At 42.9% G+C, this 23,964-nt stretch overlaps 1 protein-coding gene and 4 non-coding genes across 13 annotated transcripts in view; all 5 read right to left on the minus strand.

The window, feature by feature from the left end:
• Nucleotides 1-1,718, minus strand: part of csmd3b (CUB and Sushi multiple domains 3b) — a 210,047-nt gene extending 208,329 nt beyond the window's left edge. For 8 of the 9 annotated variants that reach the window (XM_029845212.1, XM_029845210.1, XM_029845213.1 and 5 more), the window contains exon 1: nucleotides 685-1,718. In XM_029845212.1, coding sequence (XP_029701072.1) covers nucleotides 685-916 — 232 coding nt within the window. In that variant the 5' untranslated portion in view covers nucleotides 917-1,718. The remainder of the gene's footprint in view (nucleotides 1-684) is intronic. The other variant, XM_029845206.1, reaches the window with a different exon arrangement.
• Nucleotides 1,719-21,877: 20,159 nt separating this feature from the next.
• trnaf-gaa (transfer RNA phenylalanine (anticodon GAA)) lies at nucleotides 21,878-21,950 on the minus strand. The gene has a single exon. It is a non-coding gene; the product is annotated as a tRNA-Phe (tRNA).
• A 504-nt stretch (nucleotides 21,951-22,454) lies between these two features.
• On the minus strand, nucleotides 22,455-22,527 carry trnaf-gaa (transfer RNA phenylalanine (anticodon GAA)). Its single transcript has one exon. It is a non-coding gene; the product is annotated as a tRNA-Phe (tRNA).
• A 504-nt stretch (nucleotides 22,528-23,031) lies between these two features.
• Nucleotides 23,032-23,104, minus strand: trnaf-gaa (transfer RNA phenylalanine (anticodon GAA)). The gene has a single exon. It is a non-coding gene; the product is annotated as a tRNA-Phe (tRNA).
• Nucleotides 23,105-23,608: 504 nt separating this feature from the next.
• trnaf-gaa (transfer RNA phenylalanine (anticodon GAA)) lies at nucleotides 23,609-23,681 on the minus strand. The gene has a single exon. It is a non-coding gene; the product is annotated as a tRNA-Phe (tRNA).
• Nucleotides 23,682-23,964: the final 283 nt, after the last annotated feature.

Raw genomic sequence — 23,964 nt, forward strand, 5'->3', positions numbered from 1 at the left:
AAGCTCTTCCCGCACACACTTTGGTATAAGCAGCTCACGTTCGCTGCCACAGCCCAAGTGCTACTGCAAGAATATTTATTGGCTACAGGCTCAATGGCTGTATTGAAGGGAGAGAGAGGGAGAGAGAGAGGGAGAGAGAGAGGGAGAGAGAGAGGGTGAGAGACAGAGAGAGGTGGAGAGAGAGGTGGAGACAGAGAGAGGGAGAGAGGGAGAGAGAGGGTGAGAGACAGAGAGAGGTGGAGAGAGAGAGAGAGGGAGCGAGAGGGTGAGAGACAGAGAGAGGTGGAGACAGAGAGGGTGAGAGACAGAGAGAGAGAGGGTGAGAGGGTGAGGGAGCAAAGGAAAGCAGGCAAAAAATGAGAAGAAGAGAAAGAGGCTGTTGCCGGTTCCATTCCCTTTTCTGATCCAGCCCTTTTGCCATTTCCATACCTCTGCAGCTGGGCGCAAGCCCACGCACGTCTCGTTCCTCACGCAAACACCCGCAGACACCTCACCGAGGTCCTCACCCACTCTCCTCACCCCAAAGATCCCCCCCCCCCACACACACACACACACACTTGGGGAGATGGACAAGCATCATTTATAAGACTGCAGAGGCAAAACTCGGGAGACAGTCTCACCCACAGTTGCGAGCACGAGTGTCCCCCGCGTTTGTGTGTGTGCGCGCGTGTCGCATCTTCTTACCTTGCGCGCGCGGGCAGACCGAGCAGAGAACCAGACTCCACAGAAAACAGCGCAGCGCCGTCGTTCCTCTGTCCGTCAGCCCCCTCTTCGTCGTCCCCTTCTTCACCATCCTCTCTGACGACGCGAAACGGCGTCCCGAGCCGCTACAAGTGTTATTCTGCTGGTTCTTGTGACCATCAATGCATCTTCCGCGAGCGGAGCGCGAGCCCTCTGAGCTCTCACCGGGCCGCATGCTGCTTCACATCCACAAAACGGAAGGAGTGAGAGAGGGGGAGAGAGACAGAGGGAGGCAGGGAGAGAGAGAGGGGGGCGCGTGAGTTTTTTTTTTTTTGTCTTGACTAAAAAAAATCCGTCATATCCGAAAAACGACTAAAGTCAACGTCCACACAGACGGACAGAGAGCGGACAGAGGGACGAGCGCACAGGTTGTCTCTGCCTTTAAATCCACTCTCCGGCGCCTGTTGTCAGTATCTCTTCATTCCATCCCGTCATAGAACAAGAGTGAGAGAGATGGAGAGAGCCTCAGATCCACACTTCCTCGGAGCAGCATCCCTTCTCCATCCCGAATCGTTCCCTTCCTCCTCCTCCTCTTCGCTCAGGATGCGTCTCTTAAGAAAAATCCCGTTGGTGTCCGTGAGACGCGGACGGGGGACGTCTGTCCTGGCCGGTAAACCCTCCTCTTACACTCTTCTACTCGTGCACCTCTCAGACCTTCCCCTCTTTTTTTACCAACCTTTCCCCCCCTGATTAGCTATCACAATTAAACATCTTCGCCCCTCCTTAAAAAAACGAGACATCAATCATTCTAATCACCACTGACTTCTTTCCGCACACGCACCCTTTCCTTTTAGATTTCCCTTACCGAAGCCGTAATGGTGACGCGGTCCTCCTCTTGGTCCTCACGGAGGTCCACCAAGAAAAATGTGGCAATATATGTTGTCAGGAAGCAGGGGAGACATGTATCAGCCCCTCTGCTGACTTGTACCGATGGAGCGGTGTGAGGGAGCGTCTCCGTCCGCCGCCCCGCTGCTACAGGAGATGATGCCTTCAAGTGCTTCTGTAGACTCCCGCTTCCATTCACGTGTTTCGGGGTGCCATTGACGTTTTAAAATGGAAACTCGGTTCAAACTAGAATCTATTTATAGACTTTGTCGTTGTGAAGCAGCGTAAAATGGCTCAAATGTTGGAACAAAAAGTGAAACAAACGATACATTTATCAGCTTTAAACTTTTCAGCTTTAAAATGTAATAAACTTAGCAAAAAGGAATTTGAATGACGTAGGTTTTGGGGGTAAAGTATGTTGCTTTTAAATTTTTTTGAAATGAGGCAGGGTGTGATAAGGAAATGTTGTAAACCGGAACAAATGATATTGATAAAGTGTAGCTGTCAAGAAAATGTAAAAAAGAAAGGTTTGCAAGCACGTACTCTCTCCATTAGGTGGTCATGATGCAACATGATGATGCATTGATGCATATTTCAATGGCTGAAAGGTGCCGATAACAGCGTTGCTAACATCAGCGTTCATTAGCTTTTTTTGTTTGCTCAAGTCAAAAACCACTTTAAGCCAATCAAAGCAAAATTTAGAGATTTAGATATTTTTGCCCCCATTTTTCCTGATGTGAAAACCCTTTTAAAGAAAACATGTTAAAACATGCTATAATAGATACTCAGTGCTCACAATAAAGTCACATTAACAAAAAATCCCTGAATGAAATATTCATAACACTAATCATCGCTTGTGTCCACCATCAGTGAAAATCCCCGTGTTAACAGTTTCTTATGTTTTATAGTGTCAGATATGCGTGTAGATTTGCCTTCAATGCCATATTGAACGGCCTTTCTATAAAATCTCCAACTGTTGACCTTGTCATTGTGCAAGCTGGACCATGGCGAAGGAGCTCAAGGACCAACTGGCGACCAAGTATGAGCCACTTTAAAGCCTTTTGTTGTTGTTTGTATGCATCAAGCAAAGGTCGAGTATGAAGAATCCTTCCTGTAAATGCCACCTAACTCCTTTAACTTCTGAGATCATTTGTAACATAACAGCATTGTGTCATTCCCCCACCCTGTGGTCAAATACACCTTTTGTTGCATTCCAGATTACATATAGATTTTTACATTGTGGAAATTTTTAGCACTGCTGTCAACTCAATAACAGCGGTGCGCACCACCGTGTGCTTTAAGACACCTCCAGGTAGCAGGGAGAACAGCATAAACTCGAGTTCAATAACTCCAAGACCGCAAGCCGATGATCTGATGCTTTCAGGAGCACTGGTGGAATTGGATTATCGCACCAAGCGTGCATAGCATTAATCAAAATGAGAATGAAAAGGAAGCTGAAGAAGAATTTCAGAGAGAAACTTGTCACTTAACAGTCCCGGAGGAAATAGAGGATGCAAATATCATTAGCCAAAGATGTCATGCTCTAGTTCATTCCCATTTATAATCAAAGTAATAAAATAAAGATTGCTGCTCTGATTTCCTGATCATTTCTTCTCAGACTCTGTGTCAGCCTGCACGCTGGAAGGTCATCAAGGCAATGCGCGCCTGTTTTCTCTGGAATCGGCGTGGGGGATTTCTGCAAGATGGTGAAATTCTCACAGCTCCGCAAGTGAGACTGCGCCAGGGCGAAGTCTGCTCTCTCACAGCTCCTTGAAGCACTCTTCTGCCATCTACAGGCACACTCTCTATCCCATCCTTTCCTTTTCTCCCTCTCCCATCATTAATCTGGCATTGTCTCGCAATCCGCTGCCTGGCCCAGGAGCGTGCGCGCTGTCCACTCGCTTTTTAATGCACGGTTGCATCTGAATTCCTCCCTGTTGCAGATTTATGGGCCATGCATGGGCTGTACGTTTGTGGGATGCTCTCGAAAATCAATAAGCCATGTGTGAGGTTGGTGTCCCGAGACAGACAGGAAAAGAAACAACAAGCGAGGGAAGGAGTGGGGCAGCTAAAGAGCAGAGGATTGTGATGTAGGAGATACAGAGGGTGTGAAGAGGAGAGCAGCAGAAGGCTGAAGAATATAGGATAAGAGTAGGACCCAGGAGAGCGAGGATGGAACAAATCGAAGAAACAGGAGGGGGAGGGAAAGTGACTATGGGGGGAGAGAGGGGGACAAGGAAAAGGGGAGAACGTGAGATTAAAAAGGAAAAGGGAGCCAGAGGTGGGAAGAGAACAGGTGGTATTGGATGTGAAACATTCCAGCTAGAGAATTGTAAATCGGAGGATCGGTAAGACAGCAGAGGGGGGCGGGGATGCGACCGCTGTTTAAAAAAATAAAACGGCTAAAGAAAGAGGTGGGAAGGGAGGAAATTAGAAGAGGGTTGAGCAGCGGACGACTGCTTGAGTAATCCACTTTTCTGAATGGTTCATTTCAAAAAGTAGACCGGGAGAACTGTAATGTATTCTAGTGTGTCCTAGAAACCCTGGAATATAAGGGTCATGTTACAGCCTTCATTTTCTCTTCCATATATCAGGACTGCTCACATGCATCTTACATATTTATAGACATGTCTTCTTCAGAGGAGCACAAACAGAAACCTGCTAATTTGTCCTTATTCAACTCCTTAGAGCGACACCAAGGCCCCAATTCAATTTGTTGAATACACAAGGTCGAAATAATGAAATCGGAATTGTTATGATCGTGGAAGCATTGGTTTTGTTGATGTGGACTGACGCCAGCCTTCTCTTTGCATCTCCCAACTAGTTGCTGACAAGAGCCTAAATCATCATTTCTCCCCCACGTGTCGTAATTGCGGGTGGCACAATGGAACAAATCTTCCAAAAACCCATTCATGCCGATTAGGCTTGTTTTGTGATTATGGTTGCCGCTTCATCCCGAAATGAAACCACAGTGCACAAAGTTTAAAAGGTATCCCTGTTCTTACGAGGAAAATGGATACCCTTACGTTCAAATACAAAGACTATTGGATTTTCAGAATACTATATAGATATAAATTGTTAAAAAAAACAAAACAAAAAAAAACAAAATCCAAGTCCCTGCCAGGTTTTTCTTGTCTTCTGCTTTTCATCAGACTTGAGAGTGTGTGTAGATACAGTCACAGTCACAGCACCTGTTTGAAAGGAGTGTAAATAACACCTTTTTGAATTTTCTGAGCCTGTGTATTATGCGCTGAGAGCCGTATATATAGCGCTGTTTTCCCCTGGGTTGTTTCTCTTAAGTCTCTGGCTCCTTCAGCTGTTATTATTCAGGAGTCCAATGTTACTCCCCGTGAAGCTGAAAGATGTGAATGAAATTTCACCCAACCACCATATTGTCGCGGCGGTGGAGATATTCCTCTTTTGGGTACCTTTTTCATGAACACCAATTCAGTCAGAACACCTGTATATAATACTGTCCTCTAAATCCTGTTCTCCATCTCTTTCTTAGCTTCACTCATATTTGCCAGATGGTTCCCAGGTCTATCTGCCCCACTCCAACCTTTGTCACATTTTCAATGTTTACACACTGGTAATATAGGCTCCCATCAAAGGTGCCACCCACTAACCCTCCACGCACCCACACGTCCACTGATGCCTTCAGGAGCCATTTGAGCTTCGTTATCTGGCTTTAAGATGCTGGCAACAGGGGATCCATTGATCCTCAATTCCTGAGCGTTGCATCTCCTGAGCCACAGCCGCCCCTTTAATCTCCATCTTTACTGATCCATAGGCCCAACACCCTAGTTAGCTGTTCACATAGCTGTTGGCGAAAAGGGATTTTCCATGTTGTTGAATGTTCCTTACACAGGATCCATGACTGAAAAGTATCAGGCAAATTTGAGACGAAAGGTGCTGCTGGCGGATGCAGCAGCTACTCCTAAGAACAGCAGGGAAGCCACAACCTCCCAGCAGGATGGCCACAAGACGCTGTCAGATGTGTTCTCCGACTGTCAGACTGGAACCCTTTTGGGACGGGCATAAAGCGGTCACCTTCTGGAAACGAGCAGCCGGCTTAACTGCGACCGTGGAATCGACGGCTCCCACTTTAGAGTGCGTGTTGTGAAGGGCCGCACTCAAGAGCAACAAAAGGGAGGGATTATTTATTTCTTGTCAGGTGAGTATGGACTCTCTACGAGATGTTCAATAATGAAGTAGGCGACTAGCAAGATATCCAATCAGGGACCCCAGTGCTGGAGGGTGGGAGGAAGGTGATTGTCAACAGTTAAATGATTTCCTTTATATAATGATGTACACACACGTACACCAGCATTTATGAACACGCTGTATGTGTGTATATCTGCAGTAATGGTGCTTTCGCTGAATTCACACCAGAGCTGTTTGACCACCGACCGGAGTTTGTTTCCTCTGTTTCGTTTAGGTGGCGGTGAAAGCTCATCCTTACTGGACCGAACAAGGGAGCTGTGGTTCACCTGGAAATGTGGGTCTCAGTTCCCCTCCTCCTCCCAACTTTCACAACATTTTCAACCCCTGCTTGTTTGCTTCTTTGAGCCACACTCTTGTCATTTTCTGTCTTTGGTTCGCTTCCTTTTCACAGCAGGCAACAGAAGTGGCTTGTTTGGTCTGAACCAGGATTAGGATGAGCTTTTTACACCTGCACAAACAAACACACTTTCCGAGGAATCATACTCCGTTTAAAATGAACCAAACATCTCTAGTGGGAAAGCACTTACACAATAGGGACAGTTTCCCTATTGTGTAAGTCAGGTGCTCGCACTTTTTCAGCATGTGAGCTACTTATGAAAAGTCAAGATGATCAACTTATTTAGAAATATATTGAGAATTCTTACAATTTACGTTGATGTACGTTGCGTAATCACATATGTGGCACAACACAACATAATTAACTATGTACCTTTTTTTGCCATTGCCATAATTGACTGGTGTCCAAAAAACTTTCTCTTTATCAGCTCACTTTTTGGCAGGTATTCAGTGTCGTATTTTCCACGAACAGTCTGAAAATGCCGCTCCACATTTCCCTTCCTTGGTATTGCGATGGTAGACTGGCAGATGAGGCAAAAGCACTTTGAAAATGTCATCGTGAAAAAACATCCTCCTCCCATTCCATATGAAAGTTTAATTCTTACCTGGTCCACTTAGAGGCCTCTGAATGGGGCTAAAGTTCTAAAACAAATATTATACTGAACATTTCCAAATCTCATAAAAATATGAATCATATCCTAATAAATATGTCACCACTAATGTGGAGTCCCTGATTTCACCAACAACTGAAATGAGATATCGATGTGGCTCCTTTTTTTTACGGGGAGTGTGGGGGGGAGGGGGGCAGACGTAGCAACCCCAGCCACCTCACCCCATTATTTCCCAGATAGTGGTGATTTGGATGCTCTCTACTGCACTCCACTGAACTACCTCGATGTGTGCTGTCATGTGGGGGTGGGGGTGGTGGTGGTGGTGGTGGTGGTGGTGGTGGTGGGGGTGGTGGTGGGGGGGGTCACGTGTCACCTCTAATAAAGGAGTGATGGACTTCAGCGTGCAACCATCTTCCAGGGCCATGAAGTAAATTTAAGAATTTTACAGCCCATGCTGATTATCTCATCCTCAGTCTCCTCTTCACTGTCTCATACCACCTGATGGGTAGGAGGATTCCTCCAAAATGGTGGTTTAAGTCCATCTCATTTACATTCGCCATCAGATGAGGACAATAACACAATCACTTGCAATCACCATCAGCCCCCCTGTACATGCAAGATGTCCCAGGGGTTATAGATTTATCAGTCTTAAACAGAGCTGCTGCGCACGTGTGAGTGCACTGTCTATGTGTCGGTACGACCATTATATCCCGATTTGATTTATGATTTTAGTTTTAATTACTCACGATAAAGGTCACAGTTAGTGTCAACAAAGGAGAGCAAATGTCATTTCAGTGAAACATAAACATCTAAATTTATCATGGCAAATTAATAAAAGAAGCAAATATTAAAACAGATACTTTTCCAAATGTCAAAAAACCTTTTGAGTGATTTCTTTTGCACACATTATCATAATAGTTCTGAGGGATGGTATGAGGGTCTCTGTTTTAGGGTTTCACCGGGTTTTGTGGGGCTGCTTTGGGTTCCAGTCCAAGATTTTGACATTACAAAAAAGCCCCAGCTTTGCTCCGCTCATTAACAGAAGTACTTTGAATGGTGGAAGATTGTTTTCACGAGTTTGAGGATGAATGCCGACCGTGAAATTGTACAAAAAAGTGAGTACAAACATTTGAAATGCGTAGACTATTTTCCTGTCTCTAAAGCCCTGAAGGTTCTCAATGCAGATCTGGATCTGAAGCTTTGTTTAATAGCTTTATTTAAGATTTATCACCCAGTTCATCAATTCCCAAATCATCAACTTGAAAGTATGATTTTTGCAAACCTATATGTTGACCCTGAGCAGTGCTTCCTGATGCATAATATAATAGTGTAGCATCCCTGGTACTGGTCCATGAGGCAGAGTGGACAATCCTGGAAAGCTAACTCCCCATAAAGGCCTACAGTAATCATTCAGGCACTAATCTGGAGAATGAAGCCGGCTAGATAGAGAGTCAGTCTCTCCATCCCGGATAAACAGAAGCTGACTCAGTTAGAGGCAGAGATGCAGCCCAAACTTTCGTGCCACAGTTGGACAGTAATATTAACTTGCTAAAGCTAGGGTACACATAACTGATCCAATTTCACAACAGCACATTTGTAGGGCAGTCTGAATAAAAAAATGACTTTCAGATGTATTAAATTTAAAGTACATTGGTTGAATGGGCATTGCACCCCTTGTTTTTGATACGGAAAATAACCATCTGCTCGAATGGAACTGCTGTTAACACGGATGATTAGCCAGAGGACATGGTACTGGAAAATCATACCCTCACTGCTACCAAATGCAAAGCAGTTCTTCATCATTTAACCCTTTCTGTGCAGTTCATTTTCCTTATGCAATCGATTATTAAATAATTTATGGCAATAATCCCCTTTTATTACTTCACTTGAGCTCAGGGAGTAAATATTTTTGTATGTTTTACAAGGAAATTTACATAATTCATTTTATAGTCGGTACTCTGTACTGTATTGACCATTATGAATGTGGTATGCAATATTTATCTAGTTTTAGAGGGCGTGAAGGCATGGAACATTTCTGATTGCAGTAGACCCTTTTGACCAGCACATGCTAATTTGATTTTTTTTTTTTAAATGCAACATTGATCATAAAAAATTCAAAAAGTGAACTAATACTGATGCACTGGGCCTCATTTCTGTTCGTATCGATAGTGTGTGTGTGTGTGTGTGTGTGTGTCTGCGTGTGCGTGTGTGTGTGTCCAATCAGAATCAGAATTATAAACCATATGCTTGAATAGTTTCCCGGCTTAGTCAAGTTTTCATGGTTAAACAGAAAGTGCGTCTAATACGTTTTAATGTACAAGAAAGAGATTTTCTATGTCCCACTTAGCGTCAAAAGGCTTAGTGACATTAAATGGACCTTCAGATAGCTGGTCAGAGGAAGCAATAAATGACCACTTCAGTCTGGTGAAAAATTAAGAGAGCTACCGACTCTCGACGTCTATCAGTGAGGCCGGGAAAATTACATCTAAGCAAACAAAGGAGCAAGGAGCAGTCCTCCTGGGTGCGGAAAATAGATTACAGGGAAAATGAAGAACACCATGTGAATAATGAATCATTTCAACGAGAAAGACATTAATTACATCCGTGCTTTTTGAGCAACAAATCAAACCAGTAATTGAAAAGTACAAAGGAACCATGTTGTTAATCAGCAATCATTACTACTACTATCATTTACTAAAATGATATGAGAAAGAATCAGAATGGGAATACAAATTTTGATAACTATTATAAAGGAACAATAGAAAAATGATTAATGTAGTTAATCAGTGGAATCAGTCAAAATTTTACAAAGTTCCCTTTGTAAAAGAAAGGACAATGGGGGTAGATGAGAAGTGAGAGGATTTAGGGACAGAAGAAAAGATTGAGGATAACTGGTTGATGGATTGATGCTTGTAGTGAAAGGTCAGGTGTTCTGGCTGCTATTAATGTTTTTCCTTTTATGTTCTAGTGCTCGGGGCTTCCGTCTTGGTCTGCCCTCTGTCAGACCAGTACTGTTCTTTGTCTTCTCCCCTAATCCTTTAGGTCTCCTTCTGTTTGTCCAGGTCTTGAATTGGTTGAACGCAAGGTCAGGAGCGTGGAGGGAGAGTGAGGGAGTGCCTCGTGGCCTTTATGGACATGGAGAATGTGTGGTCGATAGGGTGTTAACGGCAGCCAACAAACGCGAAGGTAGCAGCTCAGCGAGTATGCCCTCAGCTCATCAAACAACAAAGCTAGAGCAGATAGCGCCCTAGGCCTCCTGGTGATTCTGAAGGCAGGTTCAGTTTCATTCATTTGTTCCTTTTGGTTTGATTTCAATCCACCATCCTTTAAGCCAGGTGTTGGAGTCCATCCCAGCAGTCAGCCAGCTGCAGGCAGGAATACAACTTGGACACTAAGTCCTTGGAGCAATTGTGAGTCCAACAGCCACCTGTACGAACGAACACTCTGCATATGCCTATTCTGTCCTGGTAGTTTCATAATGTCAGTTTTGCTCAGTTGCATCCCTGCAGTCTGATCACAACCTCTTTGATGTGTCTGTCATGCTCACCTGCCTGATCGCTCTCATCTGTAGCTCCATGTGTCTGGCCGTTCCCTAAGTACACCCTGCGTACGCACGGCAACGCAACACTTCTGAAATCAGATGTAGGTCTAATGGCTGTGAAATACTCTCTGTCAAGTGACATTACACCAGGGCACCTATTGATGTGCACAGGCTGACCCGGGTTGTGATTTGATGGGTTGGAGTCCGAGTGCAGCCTTCAGAGCTCTAATGTCAGCTAACTGTTAACCGAAGATTAAAGATCGGCAAGGGAGCAATTGTCTAGACAGCAGACTACATCTAACATAACATCAGACCTAAATGTCAGTCCCACAGTCTCTTCTTTCTCCTTCCAGTTTCCTACCTCTACCATAAAATTTCATGATTAATATGGAATGGAACATATTTGGTAGACAGATTAATATCGTTACGTCTGCAGTGTTCACGTCCAGGGTTTCGGGTTTCTCTGGAGGCTTCGCTGACCTTCTCCCTTTCATTAAAATGACTTTGCCACCTAATATCTGTCTGATACCAATGGGAATGCATCTTCAGCTAAACTTGCCAAAGGTTTCTTGTTCCTTTATTCCACCGTAGCCCCTGGTGTGTTCAATGTGCAGCCTTGATTTTTAAAGTAAAACATTCCATTTCTGGACATCTTTCAGACAAGGCTGAAGGCTAATTTCCGTCTCACTGTTCACTCGTCTCTGCTGTCTATACCTGCTATGTCATGTCATCCCTGAAGTCCTGGCATTATTCCACATCAGGGTTGCTGTAAATCACCTCCCCTTCGCATTTCTCTGCCATCACTCTGGGCCTCTCCTAGGCTCAGAGGCTGAGGTAATGTCCCCTCTGATGTGGGGTCAGATCAGGGTACACTTCAGTGAAGACCACCGGCTCCCAGGACAGACACTGCAGATGCACCCAGCGATAAATGAAGCTTACGGAGAAAGGTATCATCACGACTGTTTGCAGCGCTCTTCTGCCTACAGATTGTAGCTATTTTACACCTTTTATTCATTCAAGTGTAGCAGCCTCAGATGATGTTTGATGGTTATGTTTTATCTCTAATCAATTTGAATGTCTGTAGATTCTTATTCAATTGGTTCTGAGGGATGAGAGAAGCATTCTAAGGCAGATGAAATGCTCTCACCCTTCAGCGTATAGCACTTCAACCTTCGACTTTATTGACCATTGTTTATGTTGATATTAAAGCAATTACCTTAATGACATGCTTCATTAGAGCCCCAACTCAAATAGAATTTTGGAATCAACAGTATTAAGGGGCTTTAATACTACCCTGTACTACTACTACTACCACTCTGTTTCTTTAGATTCGCGTTGGTTTTGTAAATTGCTGTCTTTGGTTCACTTCAAATCAAACCAGGATGTCCTTGCTCACATTTCCAGAGTTGGACTGTTTGGTCCTCCGCCAGAGTACTACTACTTACTATCTGCCTGTTATGATCTGTGTTGTACGCTGGCAAGAAGAAACCTGAAAAGCAAAATAGGGAAATAGAAGGCTTGCTACACACAAACATAAAGTACAGAAAGGTAAGGAATAAATTGTTATTTTAAGTTTAACCAATTACCTGGAGATGGGCTTTAGGTTCGACTCTAATGTGTGACTGGTGTGTTTAATGCACATGCCATTATCTTCTTAAATCCATATTTTACAGATTAAGACAGCTGAGAGATAAAAGTAGAAATGAAAGAGTGAATAATGTTCTTGTCTCTTTTACAGTCGAAGACTGTGGCCATCATGAATAAGGAAAAAACTTTCCGAGGAGAGTTTTTAAAAGGCTTTGCAGAGGACATTCCAGGCAGAACATCTAGCATTAATGTACTTAGTGGATTGTTCTCAGCAGTTTGGAAATAGTGATTTGCTTTTAAAAATGATCCAAAAAATCCCTTTATGGGTCAATTTTACAAGTTACCTTATGCAGAGGTGACTCATTTCTAATGAAGATGTGGCAGAAGCTTTGGGCAGGTCAGGATAAAACAGAGTGCACCATATTACTGTCTTCTTCAGGGGTTAGTGACACGTATGGGACAAGGATGAATTATTGAAGACTAAAGCACCGTGTCTATTTTAAATGGGAGGTTATGTAGGTCTGCTCAGGTGGGAGAAGGCATTCAGGGAAGATGTCCATTTCCAGGCCAGCAAAAATAGGTAAAATAAGGAAAACTGGAGTGGGAAAACCCAAGGTGAAGGGCTCAGAGTGCAGGTTATGACTAGAATGCATCAAGATGCTGAAATTGCACCATAGTGGGTTTGAAGTTGAATATGGGCTCATTTGAACTATTCTATTTTGTCAAGGCTGGTCCAAATAAAGATGATGCTCATTGGTTTACATTCTGGGAGGCAGAACTCTTGTAGCTTCAAGACAGTTTGAATTTGGAGAAAATGGGAAATGGCAAACCAGCAATGTTTGGTTTTGCTCAGTAATGTTTTTGTTCAGGACAGTCTGAGGGTAAAAAGATCCCGGCAAGTAAACTATCCAGGATATTGATAACTGATATAGTTGGCGCAGCCATACATACATGGCTGGGCCATAGAAAATATGGCTGTTAGCATCAAGATAAAGGTCACAAATCAATGCAATTGGAGCAACTACTAAAAAGTTCCACTACAATAAAAGAACTGTTAATGAAAAGTTCCCTTCAGTTGTTTGATGGTACAACAGTGTGTTTTTGCAGCGGCTGAACGGATTCTGCTCCAACCGTTTATTTAACTACAGTGGATAAAAGGTCATATCTTTTATAATTTTTACTGACCATTGATCCAGAGAGGTGAACACCTGCCATTGAGTGAATAATGTGTTTATATGTCTACTGGCTTCGCTGCTGCTTCAGTTATTAATTCAAATTAACAACAAATTTGTTTATCCTCAATTCATCACTGCTCAGCATTATTTCACAGCTTGTTGGACGCTGTAATCTGAAGCAGAAACAGTCGAGTTATTGATTCGACTCTGGCATTAGACATTAATTAGAAGAGGGTGAATTATTTAATGGTATTTTCTCTTTTTGATCATTTGTGTTAGCAACACGTTAAAGTAATTAATAGCTAGTCACCATTTGCAACACACATTAGGAACATCATGCACCAAGGCCTGGTTAACTGTTACTCTCTCCCCCTCTAATTTTAGAGTTCTGTTCTCCTGCATAGCTGACAGAAGGGAGAACGTGGGTTTTCTCTTGTGTGTTCATCCACTGTTGTTGTGCAAACTGCAAACACGGCCTGGCGCAGAACAAATAATACAAATGTATTGGTGTTAGATTGGAAAATACCAGCTTTGACAAACAGTGACAACTGATGCTGCAAAAAATGCAATTTCCATCCTGACCTCATCTGTGCAAACTTGTCAGTCATCCAGATCCTGATCGTGGAAGTGCTTCCTGTCGAAGGAGCATCGCCCCTCCCCCTGGTGGACCTCAAAGGTTTCAAACTCATGAGAGATCTTCCACAACAACATAAAATTCCCCTTTTCTTTCTGGAGTGTTGGAAAACCTACAGTGGCTGTTAAAGAACTATTCCAGTCAGAAGAATCTTCACTTGATACAATGATTGAATGATAGATTCATATCAAGCACCCCTGGATTTGAGGTCCTGAGAGGTATTAAAAAGGTTTTGAAACTGAAAAAGAGTTCAATATTTTAGCTTTCATAAGCAATTGCTCATCTAAACGTGCTCAGTAAAGAGGAAAGTTGAAACATTTTCAGCCCCGGTGCAGAAAACAGAAACCTTTCTGCAGTCAAACAATCCTTGAGGTTGCACCGATGCATAAGTGATGAAAGTGGTGAAGCTTTAGTCTGCACTAAACTCATGCAGAAAGCCACGGTCATCCAAGCACTTGATCAATATATGGAGCTGATTTATATCCAAGAGACGAGCTAGAAAACACAGTGTTCTCTGCCATATGCTAATGAAGATAATTACTGCAAGCTCTGAATTAAGTGGGAAAACAAGAAAACAAAAAGATGCCCCAGATGTGCAAGAGGCACCTGCAGCCACACGCGCCGTCCTTATACCGAATATGAGTCAGGCACTGCACGTGCACATATTGAAGTAGACATTTCACTTTGCCTGAAATGGCCCTCTGGTACTATCAGAGCATCTCCCACTCAAATCAAAAACACACAGCTGGAGGCACTGCTGAAGGCAATCTTGTTTAGCTGGAAAATTGGGATAAAATTACCAGGATCACAACCTCTTTCTGAGAAACAGCGTCAGGTTTGCTTGGACAGTTCCTCTGAGCCTGTGTGGCACAATCAGGGTTTCCCGTCCATCGAAGTCTTTCAGTGATGCAACACATTGATTTTCCCTTAAATACCAACTGAATTAGCTAATACAGCCAATACTTGATCATATTAGGTATCAGTTTGCATTTCAGTGCTTGCAGCTCATTATCTATTGACTGATAACTCAAGCCATCTGTCTTCCGTTTGCATTTCCCGTATGTAGGTCTGATAAAACCTATCATCTTGATCTTTCCTGAACTGAGCCTGTTTACATGTGTGTCCAAAGAATTCCTGCCTTTATGCTGCATATCCTTCACTGCATGCCTCTTCATGTCACTGGGTGCTCAAATGCTTCTCTTTGATGCTTCTGAACAAATCATTAGTCTAAGTGATGCACGCTGGCCTCATCGGGTGTTTCTGGCCTTCCAACATCATACAACCTCTTCCAGGCCAAACAGCCACGGTTGATCAGATCCTGCTTTTCGGGTGGCATTAAGATTAAGATTAAGATTAAGATTAAGATTAAGATTAAGATTAAGATGCACTTTATTCATCCCCGTAGGGAAATTGAATTGCAGTAGCAACCTATACAAAGTATAGAAACAGAATGAATAAATACAAGTAAGATTAGAACGTTATAAGCACATATAACGCATATTATATTATGTATATATGTATATATATATACATAATATATACATATTATAGGCATTATAAGCATATATACATAGATATAGAATAAAATAGAAATAAAATTACAACATAAACATTACACAGTTATTGTTATTGGCTGGGTTTGGATGAGTTATACAGTCTGATGGCGGACGGCAGGAAGGACTTCCTGTCCCGTTCCTTAGAGCAGCGAGGCTGCAGGAGTCTGCTGCTGAAGCTGCTCCTCAGTTTGTCCACTGTGTTATGGAGGGGGTGGGAGGGACTGTCCATGATTGTCCGCAGTTTCAACACCATCCTGTCCCTCACCACCTCGTCCAAGTTTGCAAGTTTAAATCCAACAACAGACCCTGCCTTTTTGATGAGTTTGTTGAGCAAAGAAGATGGTGCTAGCCATGACAGACTGGTAGAACATGTGGAGCATCCTGCTGCAAACACTGAAGGACCTGAGTCTCCTGAGGAAGTAGATTCTGCTCATGGCCTTCTTGTAGACAGCATTGGTGTTTGTGGACCACTCCAGTTTATTGTCCAGCTGAACACCCAGGAACCTGTAAGATTATGCACTCCTCTTCTGATCTAAAGCTGTCTTGATGCTTTCTCTGCTTCCTCGGTGATGTCCTTCATCACTCTTCTCCTCTCCAATCTGTTAATGCTCAGTGCACTCAAGGCCTATAGAGTTACTGCCCCACAAACCCTCTGCAGTCGACCTTGGTTGGCGTACAGCTACCTTTCAAGTCTAGCTTGCGGAAGTCAATGCCCAGTTCTTCATCTCATGGGCTTCCTCTAGGCGGTCCTCCCAGGGCACTGTCATTTCCATCCAGGAGGATGTTTCTGGTTTCCTCTGTGACCAAGAGGATGTTTGGCCTCAGGGTGGTGGTGACAATATTCTGGGGGAACTATTTCAAAGTGGACAGAGAGCCGCCAGTCCTGTGCTGTTGAGAGGAGTTGTGGTGGGTTCCTGGCTCCTGAGGTTCTTCACAGCTGCTGCTGTCCAGTCAGGGTGGTGGGGTGTGATTGTCTGCTGCTGATGCTGCTGTTTTTTGATTTCTCCGCTGATGGCTTCTGCGATGGGTTTCAGAAAACTGGTTGTGGTAGCTGCTCAGGATTGGGCCAGGGAGGTGTTCCAACCAACCACCCCCTATCCAGGCAATGTGGGGACTGCACTTTACCCCAGATGGAGCCAATATTCTGGCAGGTTTTTTGAACAGATGGATTCTTCAGGCTCCTGTTAAACACCTTGCAAAGGCTCTTCATTGGCTTTTCAGAGACAGTTGGTTTCGGTGTCCCTCCGACGCTCAAGCAGTAAGCAGACATTAAAATGCCATCATAAGGTCATCATATTCATGTCAATCCAGTGAGTCCTGTCCAGGTCCATAGATCCACATGGACTCCCTTACTGTGAGATGATATATCTTACATACATAGATGCACGTTGTACTTCACTCCTTGTGAGAACTTTCATCGATATAAGACGTTCCCCATCTCCTGACCCACAAATGTGTATTTGTGTTTTTAAAAACCAAATGTGACTTTAACATCATCACCACTTACAGTACAAATTCTAATTGTTAGTGTATGATCTTATTTTTAAAAATGGATCTATTTTTTGTGAGGGTGAAGGGTCAGGCCACTGAATTAATTGGAGTATCATTTCAGCGGACAAAAACATTCCAGTTTGACCCACATAAAGGACTCCTGTAAATCTATATGTCAAGGTCATGGTGTGTTTGGTCATTCACAGATACAGGTGAAACACGGTGGAAATCAAGTCAGAGGAAAGAGATTATAATTCCCACACAGAATTTAATATGTTTGAGTTAAGGATCAAAAAATAATTAAGTTTTATGTGAAGGTACCACATGACATGGAATCTATATGCATAATGTAAAGGAGAAAGTCCCAAAATGTACTTTTGTGAAATTCAGCATGAAGGATGTGAAATTAATGATATAGGGAAGGAAGCAGCCGTGTCCTCTACATGGAGGAGGGGTTAGCTGCACATATAAACTCATTATTAAGTCCAGGTTTTAGAAAATGTACTTATTTCTGAGTATTATTCAGTGACTGATTCTAAAATGTAATCATGACTCGAGATGAACATTTTTTATGAAGAAAATTTAGTCTGCAATGAAAAATGTTCAATTGTAATCACCTTAATATACTTTAATGTGGAATACATCAGGGTATTGTATGATGATTTGGCTAATACTTATTCTGAACTTACTGATTTAGTAAAATAACCTCGAGAAAAATGTAAGAAAAATCAAACCAATACTTAAAACATGAACATTTTACTCACAGCTGTTATGCAAGCAACATTTTGTTTTAAGCAGTGTAACAGCCTAAAACCTTTTTCCTCCACCATCCACCCACTGACAGCAACCTTTTAAACAGAGACAGTCCTTTTACAAGAGCTCAGTGTAGTTTAACATTTAATATCTTAAAAAAATAAATAATTCTGTGGCTATGAGATTTACTGTGCTCATTTTCACATGCTACCTTTAATGGACTTTTATGTATTTTTTTGAGAGGTTGTAGCGGGATGTCATGACTAGGAAATAAAAACGTTATTGTTGGGTGAGAAAACATCCATTTATGCTTTATTAATCAGCTCCGACTCCTACTCCTCGAATGGTGACGCATGATCAGCCTTGACGCATCAAAAAAGTTTGTTGAGAAGAAAAAAAAAAGCAATAGCATGCCAACTTTAAGGATTATTATAGAATGAATATATTTATCACCAGCCAAACCCTAAAATGTGCTAAAATAATTTTTAACATGCATCGGCTGAAATGGTGACTATCTTTAGTGTGCATTCCTCCAGGATCCACCAAGGACGTCTAGGTCCTTCGACCAGTTTAATTTTCTTCTTATCACCTCTCAGAACACGCAAGACAAATATTAGTGTTTGAAATGAAGCACGTATATTATGAGTCTTATGAAAGGGAAGTGATTTCAAATGAAATATCAGGATTTTATCTGTCCGTGTTGACATCCTTGGAGCCCACTTTTCCCAGCTGGGAGTAATCTCATTGAAGAATGTGGACACTTTTTATCTTAAACTTTTTGTGTGCAAACCTGATTAATTCTAAGGAGAGAGCAGAGTGTGTGTGTGTGTGTGTGTGGGGAGGGGGGGATGAAGATGAACTTCAAACATAACAAAGAATGTGACAGTAAAATGGATCAGGTCGTGGCTCCTGAAGGACGCCCCATTTCTCAACCTATGCATCACTCAATATTAAATTAGCAGCCAGTGTGAGTTGACATTGTTGCCGTCTGCACAACTGGAAATGTCATGATAACTAAATTCTGTTGTATTATTGTCCATGACCTGCTGTCAGCCCCTTAGAAAACCTTTAGGTATTGCCTTATTCTCAGGAGCTCTGACTAACAGCTCTGGGAAACTTACTGGAGGGCTTAAACATGAGGAATATTTGAAATCTTACGCTTAAACACACAAATCACAGCGAGAAGGACAGATGGAGAGGGAGACTTACATGTTTGCAGGCACAGGCACATCTGATGATCTCACCTGGAGAGAAGAGGTTGAATCAATCAGGCCAATTGGAAAACGAGGCACGATGAAGGAAGAGTCTGTTCACAGCACAAGCCCAAGAGGCTGGAATCAGATTTCTCCTTAACCCAGACGATCTAAAGGCAAAAAACCCCACATTGAATTGAATCTTTTCAAAGCTGATTTTAGGCTACTTGCACAGGTGGTCAATCAGATATTTTACGAACTGTTCCCACTGCAAGTGTTTTTGTCAAGAAAGTCAGCCAAATTATAATGTGAAAGGTTTAATGTGACCTCTGTGCAGTATGACCTCTGGCACAGCACGGTCTTTACTGAAGTAAAGAGTGAAAGAAGACGATGGCAAAGATATATGAGTCTTCACAGGCAGGAGATGGTGTGTTTAACCTTTGTCGCTGCGCGCACTGTCGGAAAATCAGAGGTGGGTCACATGACGGGGGAGAAATATGATTTAGGCACAATTATTCCCCTGGGAATACTCCGCAATGACAAACATGGAGGAAGGCAGCAAAGGTGCTATCAGTGTGTGTGTGTGTGTGGGAGGGGGGGGGGCTAAGTCAGGTTTTAGACTCCACAGCAGGCACCAAAACTGGATCTGGAGATCCAGCAGTGCCAAAGAGCATCAGCAGGCAGTTTGTCAACAACCCAACCCTCCAACACCTCTACGATGAAATAAGCAGCAGACTGGGAGACAAATCCGATTTACTTGTATGCATATATGGCACCAAACACATGCCAGTTGAAGGTTTGATTGTATCAGCTGAGCAGCAAAATATTCATGATCCATACTTTTGTGTTGCAGTTGACAGCTGGAACACCAGAGGGGAGCTGCTTATTTGATCATCTTGCTTATTTGGAAACTTGTGAATAATAGCATATCTAGCAGATTTGACTAGTCAAAAGGACACTTTGGAGTCAACACATTGGTATGCTATATACTTAATGTGGGTGGAGGAATGTGCATTTGGAATGCCTTCATAGTAAGGTTAATGCTGTGAGGAGTTTTCCAACAAAAGTGATTGACAGTTTATTTAGGCAGCATAATGTATTGACCCATTCCATTTTAACCTTCCAAACTGCCTTCCAAAGATGGTTTTACCTCCCCCAGCGAGTCAGTCAGTCAGTCAGTCAGTCTGTCTGTCTGTCTGTCTGTCTGTCTGTCTGTCTGTCTGTCTGTCTGTCTGTCTGTCTGTTATCAATGGATTTGACAGGAAATGTTGACAATAGGCCCCAGAGGAGCTCATTAAATTTGTCATGTGATGTCATTTAACCTTCTTTTACGACTTCCAATATTTGTTTACAACTCTGGGTGCAAAGAATTGCATTTTTCTAAACCTTATTTTGGCCTTGAGAGTGCATCCCTTGGATTATGGAGAATATTTGTTAGTGTTTTTGTTTCCTAGTTGCTAATATGTTTTTAAGGGCAATCTCTGTTTCTTTTGTTACTTCAGGACCCAGGTTCTTTTGTATAGTTGGCTCGATCTGAGTTCTGGTCGCCTGTTGGTTGCAGACACCAAAGGTCAAGACAACCAAGGCACCCACGCCAGGATTAGTGAAGTTAAAAATGGAGTTGCTGTTGCAATCAAAGTCTTGACTTGGCTGCTGTTGCTGGGTCAAGGTGGCTGCCATGGCAACTGCTGCATCATCGATTATACTAGAAAAAGTAACCCAAGGGGCATAAGCTGCTGATTCTTGTTAGAATACAAAGAGAATGAAAGACTGTCTGCTAATAATAGCAGCAATAAAGTGAGGATCTTATGAAAGAATCCAGCTGTGCAACATTTTGGACAAATCTTGGTGTTGTTGTGCAATAATGAAAGTGGATGAGCTTCTGTAGTTAATGTACCTGCTAAATCTCTGAAAATAAAAAGTAATTCTTTAACATTCTTAAATAAATAAACAAGAAACATGAGCCTTACTTGATATTCTGTCCAAAAGTCACCAAGGAGGTTGATCCAAACATGTTACATGCTTATTAATTATCTGGTTTCATAGTGCTACATGGTAAAAGTGGTCATCTTTAACATGTACATTGAGAAATTTTGTCTTTGACAGCAAGACGTTAACAGTGGGGGTCAAGGATTACAGCAGCTGTCCTTTAATTTGTGACCTCAACCTTAAATGAGGCACAGCGGCACAGAATAAGCCTGTCTATCAGGTGGTGTTGTGTGATGGTACTGAAAACACAAGAGAAGTACTTCATGTCAGTGCCACAAGCCTGTCTTCACAACTGAGAGCGCTTTTTAAACGCAAAGAGAGGATGAAGAGATAGTAGTCTAGAGTTTTGCCAGCTGCAGTTTTAACAGCACTTTACAGGTGCTCGTTACCTTGTTCACAAATAAAAACAATCTTTATTGTATTGAAAGCAAAAGAGAAAACAAAAAAATATGAGTGTCACAATAAATTCCTGGTTTTGGAGGTGCAATAGGGACTGATGAGTAAGGTGGATAAAGGGGTCCTGCCCTTTGGTAGAGATAAGATAAAAAGAAGAATTCCAAGATGTCAGTGAGGACTCTTTGACGTGTCAAACCTTGGAGTGGTTGTCTTAGTTTTAGAGTAAATAAAGCTGTACATGGACCTGTTGCCGAAACCTGGGGTTGAACGAGGATCCTTTAAATCTTCAGTCTAGCGCTCTCCGAGCTGAGCTATTTCGGCACATTTGTCTGCGAGTTGTAGCCTGTCACTTGGCTGAGGGTATTTGACAGTACTGAAGGAACAAGGGAACCATATGACTTCATGTCATGTCAGTGCCACAAGCCTGTCTTCAGTACTGGGAAGATGCATGAGGTCTTCCACAAGTTGGAACGCTTTTGAAGCTCAAGGAAAGGTTGAAGAGAATCAGTCTAGGGCTTTCCCATCTGAGCTTGATTGAGCACTTTACAGGTGGTCATTATCTTGTGTGTGAGAAAGCCAGCTTGATGTTTTTGAAAGTACCAGATATATAAAGGAATATGAGAGTGGTTGTTTCTCTCTCCATGGTTAGCAGGGACTTGTGAGTGAGAAGGGATAATGGATCCTTCTTGTGGGGCTGAGAAGCAAAGGAGAAGTGGTCCAATATAGGAACGTGGATTCATTCACGTGTCAATACATTTTGTCATCTAAAACTATTGCACCTTTTGGAAAGGTTGATGGAGTAAACCAAGACGTACATTGAGCTGTTGCCGAAACCCGGGGTTGAACCAGGGTCCTTTAGATCTTCAGTCTAACGCTCTCCCAGCTGAGCTATTTCGGCACATTTGTCTGCAAGTTGTAGCCTGTCACTTGATTGAGGGTATTTGACAGTACTGAAGGAACAAGGGGACCATATGATTTCATGTCATGTCAGTGCCACAAGCCTGTCTTCAGTACTGGGAAGATGCATGAGGTCTTCCACAAGTTGGAACGCTTATGAAGCTCAAGGAAAGGTTGAAGAGAATCAGTCTAGGGCTTTCCCATCTGAGCTTGATTGAGCACTTTACAGGTGGTCATTATCTTGTGTGTGAGAAAGCCAGCTTGATGTTTTTGAAAGTACCAGATATATAAAGGAATATGAGAGTGGTTGTTTTTCTCTCCATGGTTAGTCGGGACTTGTGAGTGAGAAGGGATAATGGATCCTTCTTGTGGGGCTGAGAAGCAAAGGAGAAGTGGTCCAATATAGGAACGTGGATTCATTCACGTGTCAATACATTTTGTCATCTAAAACTATTGCACCTTTTGGAAAGGGTGATGGAGTAAACCAAGACGTACATTGAGCTGTTGCCGAAACCCGGGGTTGAACCAGGGTCCTTTAGATCTTCAGTCTAACGCTCTCCCAGCTGAGCTATTTCGGCACATTTGTCTCTAAGTTGTAGCCTGTCACTTGGCTGAGGGTATTTGACAGTACTGAAGGAACAAGGGGACCATATGATTTCATGTCATGTCAGTGCCACAAGCCTGTCTTCAGTACTGGGAAGATGCATGAGGTCTTCCACAAGTTGGAACGCTTATGAAGCTCAAGGAAAGGTTGAAGAGAATCAGTCTAGGGCTTTCCCATCTGAGCTTGATTGAGCACTTTACAGGTGGTCATTATCTTGTGTGTGAGAAAGCCAGCTTGATGTTTTTGAAAGTACCAGATATATAAAGGAATATGAGAGTGGTTGTTTTTCTCTCCATGGTTAGTAGGGACTTGTGAGTGAGAAGGGATAATGGATCCTTCTTGTGGGGCTGAGAAGCAAAGGAGAAGTGGTCCAATATAGGAACGTGGATTCGTTCACGTGTCAATGCATTTTGTCGTCTAAAACTATTGCACCTTTTGGAAAGGTTGATGGAGTAAACAAAGTTGTACATGGACCTGTTGCCGAAACCCAGGGTTGAACGAGGGTCCTTTAGAACTTCAGTCTAACGCTCTCCCAGCTGAGCTATTTCGGCACATTTGTCTGCAAGTTGTAGCCTGTCACTTGGCTGAGGGTATTTGACAGTACTGAAGGAACAAGGGGACCATATGATTTCATGTCATGTCAGTGCCACAAGCCTGTCTTCAGTACTGGGAAGATGCATGAGGTCTTCCACAAGTTGGAACGCTTATGAAGCTCAAGGAAAGGTTGAAGAGAATCAGTCTAGGGCTTTCCCATCTGAGCTTGATTCAGCACTTTACAGGTGGTCATTATCTTGTGTGTGAGAAAGCCAGCTTGATGTTTTTGAAAGTACCAGATATATAAAGGAATATGAGAGTGGTTGTTTTTCTCTCCATGGTTAGCAGGGACTTGTGAGTGAGAAGGGATAATGGATCCTTCTTGTGGGGCTGAGAAGCAAAGGAGAAGTGGTCCAATATAGGAACGTGGATTCATTCACGTGTCAATACATTTTGTCATCTGAAACTATTGCACCTTTTGGAAAGGTTGATGGAGTAAACAAAGTTGTACATGGACCTGTTGCCGAAACCCGGGGTTGAACCAGGGTCCTTTAGAACTTCAGTCTAACGCTCTCCCAGCTGAGCTATTTCGGCACATTTGTCTCTAAGTTGTAGCCTGTCACTTGGCTGAGGGTATTTGACAGTACTGAAGGAACAAGGGGACCATATGATTTCATGTCATGTCAGTGCCACAAGCCTGTCTTCAGTACTGGGAAGATGCATGAGGTCTTCCACAAGTTGGAACGCTTATGAAGCTCAAGGAAAGGTTGAAGAGAATCAGTCTAGGGCTTTCCCATCTGAGCTTGATTCAGCACTTTACAGGTGGTCATTATCTTGTGTGTGAGAAAGCCAGCTTGATGTTTTTGAAAGTACCAGA

The sequence above is a fragment of the Takifugu rubripes genome, chromosome 12 (genome assembly GCF_901000725.2).
Source record: "Takifugu rubripes chromosome 12, fTakRub1.2, whole genome shotgun sequence".
Lineage (NCBI taxonomy): Eukaryota > Metazoa > Chordata > Actinopteri > Tetraodontiformes > Tetraodontidae > Takifugu > Takifugu rubripes.